The 11,891-nt window shown below is 40.1% G+C and overlaps 1 protein-coding gene across 1 annotated transcript; it reads right to left on the bottom strand.

Annotated features, from left to right (window-relative positions):
• Nucleotides 1-475: 475 nt before the first annotated feature.
• LOC149373388 (uncharacterized) lies at nucleotides 476-1,432 on the bottom strand. The gene has a single exon (XM_089597217.1). It carries the CDS (start codon nucleotides 1,430-1,432, stop codon nucleotides 476-478), a length of 957 nt encoding a protein of 318 aa, XP_089453343.1.
• Between the last annotated feature and the right edge of the window lie 10,459 nt (nucleotides 1,433-11,891).

Below are 11,891 nucleotides of genomic sequence, written 5' to 3'. Positions count from 1 at the left end.
AGTCCTGGTCTTTATGTATTATACTCGAATTAAGTCCCGATCAAGAAGTATAATACTCTAGTTGATTGATTGATTGAATAAAATTTTTATTGGCAGTTTGAGTACATTTTTGCCATAACACAAATACAATTAAAATTATATTACACATTTAAATCCATTACATATATATACATATGATATATACATATCAAATTAATGGAGTATAAAGGCGCCCTTTTTAAATACAATAAATAAAGTTTTACATAAGAAGGAAACTAAATAGTTATGAACAATGCATAAGGTTATACATAAATACAATTTGCAAAACGTTGTGAATCTAGTAGACCCATACATTTTAACTTAAGTGATCTGTTAAGTAAATTATTAACTATTGTTACGTAAGATTAAGTAACTTAAATTTCTCTTTTAGAACTGAATGGAATTTAGTGTTAGTATAATATATACCTCTATAGCTCGTAAGTATAAATATAAACCATTATATGCTCAGCTTAGCCCCATGAATAAATTCTGCTAATATTCTCAGCATATCTTTATCCATAACACTTAGCATAAAAATCATGGAAAAGTTGCCAATTTCTTGAAATGTCACTAGATTCTTTAGCTTATCCCGCATAACGGCTCTTTCCTTTTCATATAGTCGACAGTGCCAGAATACATGGTCAATTGTGTCTTGTGTTTCACCACATTTACATAGATCACTATTTGTAATATGATATTTATACAAATAATAATTAAGGGACATGTGGCCACTTCTCATTCTGTTAAAAATAACTATCGACTTCCTGTCAAAGTCTGAGTTTCGAAACCATGGGAACTTGTACCTAGTGTGATAGAATTTGAAATACTCTGTTCCCTTAGAATGTGCAAGCTCTTTAAGTTTGGTTTCATTATCATATTGACATTTGGATTTAAACAGTCCAAAAAGATCTGAATTAGGAATCGCCTCATCCAGAAGGATCTCCTTATTAGAGGCATATTTTGCTAACAGATCAGCCTCCTCATTACCTCGAATACCGACATGAGAAGGTATCCAAATTAATTTAATTATTTTTCCCTTGGCTACCGCTTCCACGATTTTGTTTCTTAATTGAATAATCAGTACCGATTCTTGGTCCAAGCCTCTGGAAGCTTTCAAAGCTTTCAGAACACTCTGTGAGTCAGAGAATATTTTAAACTCCTGGTCATTGTTTTTAGAGATTAGGTTGATGGCCTGAATAATGGCCATCGCTTCAGCAGTGAAAATTGAACTGTAGTCTGAGATTCTGTATGAGCAAGTATATTTCTGTTTCTCACACCAAACAGCAAAACCACATTCAGATTTGAAATCGTCGTCCAGTGAGGATTTAGAGCCATCTGTAAAAATGTATTCTACTTGGTCATCGGGTGGAAAGAGATTGTAAAACTCCAGGTTGGGATTGGGTGATGTTACCATTTTATTGCCCGAGAGCAGATCAATATCCAGGAGTGCAAAATTGTTATTATAAGGTGATTCAAACTTAAGTAAATTTTTGGATTGGATAACAATAGGTTTAAAATGCCAACATTCCTCATAGCACTTGACCAGTAAGGATTTCCGGAAATTAAATTCAAAGGAGTAATCATTTGATAGTTTGCAAAGTAAATCTATACTTGTGATAATAGGATTATCTTTTATAGGCCATTTTTTAAGGATGTAGATGTGCGCTAAGTATTGAAATCTGCTATTTAAAAAGGGAATTTTTGATTCTGCAGTTAAGACATTAATTGGGGTACTCTTCTGAAAGCCTAAGGCCTTCCTGATGGCTGAGTTTTGAATAATTTGTAATTTGTTCAATAGACTTTCAGAGCACGGTGAAAAGAGGAAGCCACCGTACTCTAGAATTGGACGAACAAGAGATTTATATAAGGTAAGTAGCAGGTCTGGGTCTGCCCCCCACCATGTTCTTGTGAGGCAACTTATTATGTTAATTGGTGGTTACACCTGTTTTTTTAAAAACAGATGTGTTTATCCCATTTAAGCTTCTGGTCAAGATGCAATCCCAGAAACTTCCAATCTTTGGAAGCAAATACCTGTTCCCCATTGATTGTTATGAAAAGATTGTCTGTTTTCTTCCTACCCTGGTTGAAAATTACTAGACCTGATTTCCTTGAAGTAACTTCTAAGCCCCTTCCAGAAAAAAAATTGATTGCACTATTGGATGCATTTCTAGAGGTGTTAAACCTCCCTCTAGGTCACAGGAGGATGCCCGTAAGGCCAGGTCATCTGCAAAGTGAGAGGAGGAGACCGACTTTGGTAGAGTTAAGTCCAGACCTGCGGTATACAGAGCATATAGTATTGGACTCATAGCAAGTCCTTGAGGAAGGCCTTTGTTAACTATAATAGAGGACGTATCTGGACCATTGATTGGGATGAGAACCCGTTCATAAATAAGATTTTTAACAAATAGGATAAATTTCTTTGGCAAATTTAAATTACATAAGTCCTGTAGTAGAATGTCTGGTATTACATTATCAAATGCACTTTTTACATCTAGGAAGACTACTGCTAGACTCTTTTTTTGATAAAAATTCTGTTGAATTTCAGTTACCAGATTGGTTAAACTATCAGTGCAGGATCTGCCCTTCCTAAAACCAAATTGGGTGGAAGGGAGTATTTTTCTGGATTCCAGCCACCAAACAAACCTGTTACACAGCATCTTTTCTAATACTTTGAGAATACAGGAAGCCATTGAAACTGGTCTAACTTTAGAGTTGTTTTTAGGGATGAAGATCACTAGGAATTTTTTCCAATCTTCTGGAAAGATGCTTTGATTGTACAAATCATTATAAATATCTAGAAGAGTTTTCTTAAAAAATTCTGGTAGGCATTGGATGATTCTATAGGAGATTCTATCCTGCCCCGGGGCAGAATCTGGTTTAAGTTTGAGACATACCGAAGAAAATTCTTCGAAGGAAAATGGTTTGTTCAGGACATGGTCTTGGTCTTCCTGGATCTCTAGAAGACTGGTTAGGCTGAAAGGTGCACTGGTAAGGACTTTAGGTTCTGCTAGTTTATTAAAAGTAATGCCTGCCTCTGTTAGGAGTTTTTTATTACCTAAATTGGAAGCAGGTCGATTCAAACTATTTTTAAACGTTTTAACTTTCTTCCAAACATCAGAAATATTAGAATTTTTGTTCAGAGATTCACAGTATGTTTTAAAGGAGTTTTTTTTTGTTTGATTCAACATCATTTTAGTTTCGGCTACAATCTTTTTGTAAAGAATAAAAGAATTTTGATTGAAATTGTGAGAGAGAGATTTGTAAGCCGCCTTGCGACGCCGGATTGCCCTATTACAATCCTCGTTCCACCAGATGCAATTTTGTTTGTTTGACAGCCTTGACCTGGTGTTTTGATAAGATTGCGGATGCCGTGTACTCTGTTTGAACAGTACCTTTTTAAATTTATAGGAAAGAGAGCTAACTATAGCGTCATTCAAACAGTTGATAAATATTTCATACCTAACTCTAGGCCCACTGTTTATGAAATTGAGAGAGGATAAATATTCCCTATGGTTTTCCAGCACCCCAAAAAAGTTTTCCCAGTTCAATTTTTTAAGATTAAATCTATAGTCAACTTTGGGAACAAATTGAAGATCGCTATTAATGTGAATCTCTATGGGGAAGTGGTTACTTCCCCATAGGTCATCCAACACTTCCCAAGTAGTTGCCAGAGCTAGATTGGGAGAAATAAAAGAGAGATCAATGGCATTTGGGTGAGCCATCGTTCAAGAGAAAAAAATTTTCAGGATCAAAGTTGTCTGTAATTATTTTCCCATTAGCGCAGGTTTTGCCACTACCCCATAATGGACTATGAGCGTTAAAGTCGCCTACAAGTAACCACGAGCTATAGTTATTAAGGATTTCAGAAACGCGATTCCATTCTGACAAGGTCAATAGATTGTTGCTTTGAGGGCATCTATAACAAGCTAATATCAAAAGTTCACCCCTGTTAGTATTGATTGTTAGGTAGCCGCTTTCCATACTCTTAAAACTTGGACCAAGATTAGGAACGTCATAAAGAATGCCTTTTTTTACAAACACTATAATCCCTCCACCTGTTCTCCCCTGTCTGTCAAACCGTACCGCCTCAAATTCCTTAAGGATGAAGCGATCTCCTGGTTTCAGCCATGATTCTATAATTATAATCATATCATATTTGTTAGAAAATTGATGCAGATCTAGCTTATTTTTAATGCTTCTGGCATTCCACTGAAAAATGCGGAGAGGTTGATTTGATATATCCATTTTAGATGAATGTATCAAATTGAATTAAATTATAAATTTAACACTAATGAACAGTTATAGTTAAGAAATAATTAAGCTTGCACGTAGGTTCTATGTGCCGGAGATACTCTTAGGTTTTGGTTCCGCCTGGCCAAATGCCCCTTTTACAAAGTTTGTAGGGTTAGATGAGAATTTTTTAAATTCCTGCTTGTTAATAATAATAATATAAGATTTAAAGTTTTTATCAGAATCATAATTAAGATTTTCAAGAGATTTGGTAACTATTTTTTTGTTATCATATGTTTTAGAGGGCATCAGTGAAGAGACCATTGGCTGTTGACTTTGTTGCTTGAAGATAGAGTTGAGGTTAGTAAAATTGATGTTGACATTCTTCGAAGGGATGAGGGATCGATTTGGCAAAGTCTGGTCAGACAAGGCATCACCCTTGAGTGGAGTTTTCCTGGCTGTAGTACCATTTGAAGACGAGATTTTCTCCGGTGTTGTCAAATTCCCACGAGTTTTAGTAAACATAGGCGGTGGAGTCGTTTTTCCTGATGTCAACTTGGGTATAGCTCCTTGGTTTCTCCTGACTTCTTCCGATGTAGGTAGACCTTTGGTCGTATGATGAGCATCTTCCTCTTTTGATTTTTCAGCACGAATTATTTGGCTGAAGGTTTTTTGCGGGATTTTTGGAGTGGTGTCGCTTCTTAGAGGAGGATAGTTCTCTTTATTCTGGATGGGCACCGTGTCATTAGCAAATATTAATGTCTTGGCCTGTGCATAGGAGATATTATCATTAGCCATAACTCTGTTCACCTCCACGTATTTTTGAAATATTTCACATGCTGGATCGATGCTTTTATGAGAGTTTTTTTTACAGTTGGCGCATGTTGAAGTCATTCCCCTACACTCGCCTTCATGCTCATCAGAACCACAATTGATACAACGTTGATTGCTCCTACAGAATTTGCTTAAGTGACCAAATCTAAAACATTTGTAGCACTGCATTGGTCTGGTCACGTAAGGCTGAACTCTGACTTCATAGTTGAATAAAGTAATATTATCCGGGAGAGTCTGTCCTTCAAATGTTATCAGCAGGGAGTTGCTCGGTACCCATTTATCCTCCGTAGACTTCGCTTGCCTATTCTCTCTTTTAAGTCGTGCAACACTTTCAATCTTGGCTGCAGAGATGCATGAGTCTTTGATAAAATCCTCTGCTAGATCCAGAGGAATATTTTTAACTATTCCTTTCCTTATTTTCCTGAAGCCTGGTATAAAGGCCATAAGGTTAATTTTTTCCAACGATTTGTCTGCTAGTAAATTATTAGCTTCTTCCCTTCCTTTATTACCTTTCGCAAAAATCGCCTCGACCTAGAATCTTCCGTGATCAACTATTTTCGATACTTGGGTGTATGAGCGGTACAGTAAAGCACCAACACTGATAGGATTCAACTGAGCATTGTTTCTCATGATTCTCTTTATCATGACTCCAAAGGGGCCTGGATTGTCACTGGAAAAGTGATCTGGTTCTTTGGCCGAGTTGGCTTTTTCTTTTTGATTCATCGGCTTTAATTCTGCAGAAGAGTCTGATGAGCCTTCCTTGCTCAATAGCTTGTTTTTATTTTGTGAATCTTTCGTGTCCTGTCCTGCCTCGATATTTCCTCTTTTCCTTTTATGTTTGTCTTCTACGAAAATTGTAACATCAGAGGGTACGGATGAGTTTGAAACTAGAGATATATCCATGAGTTCCAGCCCGTCGTGTTTCATTTGCGAGTCTTTTTGCAGATTAGGTGGACGATTTCCGCCTCCTTCATCGTCGTTGGCCTCCATGAAGGAGGCCTCAGACGCCTCTTCCATTAGAGGAGCGTCTGTCTGAGCCAAATTGAGGTTATTTATACTCAATCACAACAATTGGACCTGGATCCAACTCCAGACAATGTATCTCCTTTAACGGAGAGAATTGTGAAGATCCGTATTAAACACAATAATACACTAATTTTCGTTAGTTTTATATAAAATAGCTGTTCACTCAATCCGCCCAACTCGTCCTACCCATCACTCCCATGTCTAATACTCTAGTTGAGTCCCGTACATATGTGGCGCCATCCACCAGCCGAAGCTCAAAACAAGCTTCTCGGTGGAAGCAACTGCCAACTGCTCATCCCGCGCACAGATTAGCGACGCACGTCAAATAGCGCGCTCTCTCCGTCTCTCTTTCACCGCAGCGCCTACCTTTAGGTAGCCAGTGGTGCTGACAGTTGACACTCCACGCTGGACTAGCGACTGCAACGCACGCTTTTCGTACGAAGTTGTAACTCAATAAAGAAATGTAATTTTACTTGTACGTCACGCCTCGTTTCCTTTCACGACCTGCTTCGCACCTCCAACATCCTCGAGCACCGGAGAATAAGCTCTCTCGTGGCATCCATTCTCCAAAGTGGCGATCCTGCAAGGATTCTTGTCGAGGTAAGCAGTGCCAGTGATGTGCAAACAGACAGTGCCTCGAGAGGGAGAAACAGCCACTGTCAACGGCTGTTCACGGAGCCCAGGCTTCACGGCCTTTCTCCTCTCGACCCAGTGACAATATTTTTTTTCTTTTTCCTCGCGTCCACGCAGCGCCTCGTGCCACCGAGTAGTCAAATCCTCGTGGTGCATACATTTTCCTTTTTTTCTCGGCCCCAGAGCACGCGCTTGGCCTCGCGACCATTTTGGCTTACCCGTCGCAACAGCAACAAGTGCTCGTGCGTGTGCATTTCTTTTTTTAGTTTTTCGCGAGTGAGTGCGTGAGGGCGAGGTGAGCCAACAAGTTCCGCCCCCCCCCCTTTACCCCTCTTGTACGCCCCACATTACTACTGAGCTGCATGGCGACAAGTGACAGAGATAAGTAGGGAGATTGCCAGTGCCTATGTTAAAGAGTGTGCCGATGTTTCGGCGCTGATTTGAGCGCCAATCCATCGTGGCCAGCAGAGGAACCGTGCACGTGTTTCCTATTGGTTGGTGGCTTACAGGCTCGGCTCGCGGGGAGAGGTAAGGGGAGATCAGTGAGGGAGACATGAGAATCCAAATGTGTGCATCGGTGATGATGGAGGATGGAGATGGAGGAGAAGCTAAACCTATATGTATATGCATACAACGGGCTATATATCTATAGCTATAGTTGTACACTGCTAATACGGAAAAGAGCTGCGCGTATTACTTTTCTCGCTTTTCCTCCCTTAAAAAAAGATAAGCTTTTTAAATGCAGTTGATCATTCGTTCAACTATAATATACAAAATATAATTGTCAGGTTATTAACAATTTTTTTCATTTTTTAAAAAATGACAAGCTCAACGCAATTAGTATATTATTTTGCTTTATTAATATGCAAGCGCCTTTATTCCAATAATCCGGTGCGCTCAATAGTTTTTCACTTTTACGATAAGTGAAATTATTGAATAATAAATGAAGGCATTCACCACAATGACACACAGTACGCACAAATATTTTTTGTACTAAGTAATATTATTTACTAATATACTGAACATCTTTACCCAAACGCTCCATTGCACTGATATCTTTATTTGTTAATTTATATTTTTTCACCACTAATACATAGCTTAACGGCAATAATATGATGAAGCTTAAATAAAAATTTTTTTTTTTTTTTTTTTTTTCCAACATTACTTTAAATGTTTCACACTTCTTTTTTATGATTACTTACGTATTTTGTTTTATCAGTAACTAAAAACATTTTTTTTAATTACTGTTTATGAAGAAGTAATTATCAAAAAAGAAAGTCATTACAGCTTTGTTTGTGGTAATACCTGTAATAGGTTATTATGAAAAAATGCACGTTTGCTCTGTAGTTTTTCCTGGCTGGAGACCGGCACACTAAATGTGGCTTCATTACGCGCGCGTTTTTTTTTTTTTTTTTTTTAATTTGTTGAGTGCTCGACGAATTTATTGAAAATACTACTTCAAGACAAATTTAATAAACGAAAACTAGTGATTAACTAGTTACTACAACGAATTCATAAATACTGAAAATTTTTGTAACTGTTATTCAGGTGTGTTGTTTCCCGAAAGCACTATAATTATTTCGTTAAGCGATTATTTTAAGACTTGAATTGAAAAGTATAATACAATTCTCAGTGACGCATACATTATGTACATAATAATAAAAATAATAAATATCGCGTAGTAAACAATATTTTTACAGAAATTTAAATTCATGACTCCTATCACACACAGTAGCGCATCCTATCTCATTTGCATCCCATTTAGAGCGAGAAATTATTTTAATTTATTACGGCTAATAATAAAAATAATAATAATAATAATAATAATAATGATAATAATAATAATAATAAGAATGTCTAGAAAATTTTTTAGACAACACAAAAACAGTCTTTATTCTTTGGCAATGAAACAAGTAATTTTTTCTACATGACTATCTAAGACATACTAATCAATTATTTTTAATGTACAAAAATAAAGAATGTTGTTTATAATTTTAAAAAAAAGTTTAAAATTACTTTTTGGAATACTTTTAAGCAATTCAAGAATTCGTTAACGTCATTTGTTGTAATGCGAACTAAAATATGAAATTGAGATGATTAACTGCACTTAAAAAGCTGTTACTTAATGCGTCAAATAATTTTTTCAGCCATGAATAGAAAAAAAAATTTTCTTGGATCGTATACCAATGTTGAAAAAAAAAATCTTTTTAGTTACTGATAAAACAAAATACGTAAGTAATCATAAAAAAAAGGTATGAACATTTAAAGTAATGTTGGAATAAAAAAAAAAAAAAAAAAAATTTACTACAAGTGAGATTGGAACCCGGAGCCGCAAAACTAAAATCACCCTCTTGCTCTAGCCCTCTCAGCTATTAACGCTTAGGTTATCGTGAGACTAAAAGTTACATATGTTTATCGTAAAGTTTCGAAGCTTGAGATTTAATTTAAGCTTCATTATATTATTGCCGTTAAGCCATGTATTAGTGGTGAAAAAATATAAATTAACAAATAAAGATATCAGTGCAATGGAGCGTTCAGGTAAAGATGTTCAGTATATTAGTAAATAACATTACTTAGTACAAAAAATATTTGAGCTTACTGTGTCGTCGTGGTGAATGCCTTCATATATTATTCAATAATTTCACTTATCGTAAAAGTGAAGAACTATTGAGCGCACCAGATTATTGGAATAAAGGCGCTTGTTTATTAATAAAGCCAAATAATATACTAAATGCGTTGAGCTTGTCATTTTTTGAAAAATGAAAAAAAAATTGTTAGTAACCTGACAATTATGTTTTGTTTATTATAGTTAAACGAATGATCAACTGCATTTAAAAAGCTTATCTTTCTTTAAGGGAGGAAAAGCGAGAAAAGTAATACGCGCAGCTCTTTTCCGTATTAGCAGTGTACAACTATAGCTATAGATATATAGCCCGTTGTATGCATATACATATAGGTTTAGCTTCTCCTCCATATCCATCCTCCATCATCACCGATGCACACATTTGGATTCTCATGTCTCCCTCACTGATCTCCCCTTACCTCTCCCCGCGAGCCGAGCCTATAAGCCACCAACCAATAGAAAACACGTGCACGGTTCCTCTGCTGGCCACGATGGATTGGCGCTCGAATCAGCGCCGAAACATCGGCTCACTCTTTAACATAGGCACTGGCAATCTCCCTACTTATCTCTGCAAGTGAGCTCCATTATACAGCTCGTGTTCAGCACGTCGTCCACGCTGTGTACTCAAGACGCGACAAAGGCGAGTGCGCCAAAAGTCGGCCATATTGTTCGCGAGACGCACGAGGCCATTCCTCGCGCTACTTTATATCCCTCGTACCTGAGTGCAGTGAAGTGACCGTACCATACAGTAACCTTTATTTACGTTAATACTTTTCTTTTATTACCGTTGCTGTGGCTGGAGCCATAGCTCGCCCAGCCCATGACCTTTTAATTATCGTTCCGTGGGTGCGTGTGCATAAGTGAAGTCTCTGTGTGCCAGGCCATACAAGCCTGAGCTCGCGCAGACAGCCATCCATGCGCTATTGTGTTGCTTCTCTCGCGCTTACGCGCCCTCACCCCCAGGTCGACACGCACGTCGCCGGTGTCGGCCCTTCGACATTCACAACGCTGGGGGACCAGGACGACGAAGTGATGCCCCGAGATGAACGCTACCAGCGTCGCTTAGAGCGGCAGGAAGAAGAGCAGGTGCAGTGGGCCCTTGACACCGTCCAACAACAACAGTATAAGCCACCGCCGCCGGCTCAACAACACCAGCAGCGCTCAGCCACCATGTCTGACCCGAAGATTCCTCGCTTTTAGGCTGAGGCACCCGCGGCATGGGTCGAGATCATCCTGAAGTCAGCAGGCATCACTGACGACAACCAGCGCTACATCCTGCTCGTCGGAGCCCTCAGCGGACCAGCTGTTTCCGAACTCTCGGACATCATCGCCAACCCCCCAGCGACTGGACGCCTCAAGGCCATCAAAGACGCGATTTTGGCCCGCTTCCAGGAAACTTCCAACGCTCAGCTGTGCAAGCTGTTTGGCCAGTTGCAACTGGCAGACTCCAAACCGTCTCAGCTCCTGCGCCAGATGAAAAACCTCGTGGCTGGCAAAGTCACGGACGAGATCCTCAAAATCAGGTGGCTTGGCCTTCTTCCCCCACAGGTTAACGGTATTCTGCGGATTATGAAGACGGCCACCTTAGACGAGCTCAGCACCATGGCAGACGAGCTCGCGAGCTCTATTCCGGCCGTAAATGCCGTGAATCCACTGTCTGCGCCGCCAGCACCACCTGCCGCTGCGGCTGGATCCAGCTTGGCCCAGGAGGTCGCAGAGATGCGCAAGATGCTCAACGAGCTACTCCTGGACAAGCAGCAACGACGCGGCCGGAGCCGATCCAGGTCATGCTCCCGCCACCAAGGCAACCAAGCAGTTCCTATTGATGCCAACCCAAACTGGTGTCATTTCCACCAAATGTACGGACCAGCCGCCAGGAACTGTCGTCCACCCTGCACCTACGCATCGACCAAGCCGGGAAACCAATAGGGCCCCCTCCGTCCCAAGTATCGGAGGCGGGCCACCAAGGTCTCTCGGAAAACCGCCTACACTTCTTCGACCCAGAGTCTCGAGTGCTCTTCCTCGTGGATTCGGGCTCCATCGTCTCGCTGCTACCCAAGCATCTCGTCAGGAACTGGAAGCTGGAGCCGCAGCCACTGACACTCAGCGCTGCCAATTCCACTCCGATAGCCACCTTTGGCACCCACATCCTCACCATTGAGCTGGGTCTCTGACGAGCAGCAAAGTGGAGTTTCATCGTCACTGACACCCACGTCGCGATCATCGGTGCCGATTTCCTCAATCACTTCAGCTACCTCGTAGACGTCAAGGGTAAGCGACTTATCGATCCGACCACTACCCTTTCAACGTCTGGCTCTTTAGCGCCAGCCACCGTTTTCAGCATTTCGGTCGTCACGACACTGGAACGCACACCCCCTGGAGACCTGGGCCAACGCTACGCAGAGCTTGTCCTGGAGTATGCAGATCTCTGCTCTCCAGAAGCTACCACCGCAGTGCTTCCAGACCTGCCAGTGCACCACACCATCCACACCACTGGACCTCCTGTCTTTGAGCGACCGCGACGCCT

The sequence above is a fragment of the Copidosoma floridanum genome, unplaced genomic scaffold (assembly GCF_036245765.1).
Source record: "Copidosoma floridanum isolate Cflo_tuat_1 unplaced genomic scaffold, Cflo_Japanese_pri ptg000031l, whole genome shotgun sequence".
NCBI lineage: Eukaryota > Metazoa > Arthropoda > Insecta > Hymenoptera > Encyrtidae > Copidosoma > Copidosoma floridanum.
The sequence above is the reverse complement of the archived record's forward strand: the minus strand, read 5'-3'. Positions and strand labels throughout refer to the sequence as shown.

Coding starts and splice junctions, on each gene's coding strand:
- LOC149373388 (XM_089597217.1), bottom strand. CDS start 1,432: ATGGTAACATCACCCAATCCCAACCTGGAGTTTTACAATCTCTTTCCA.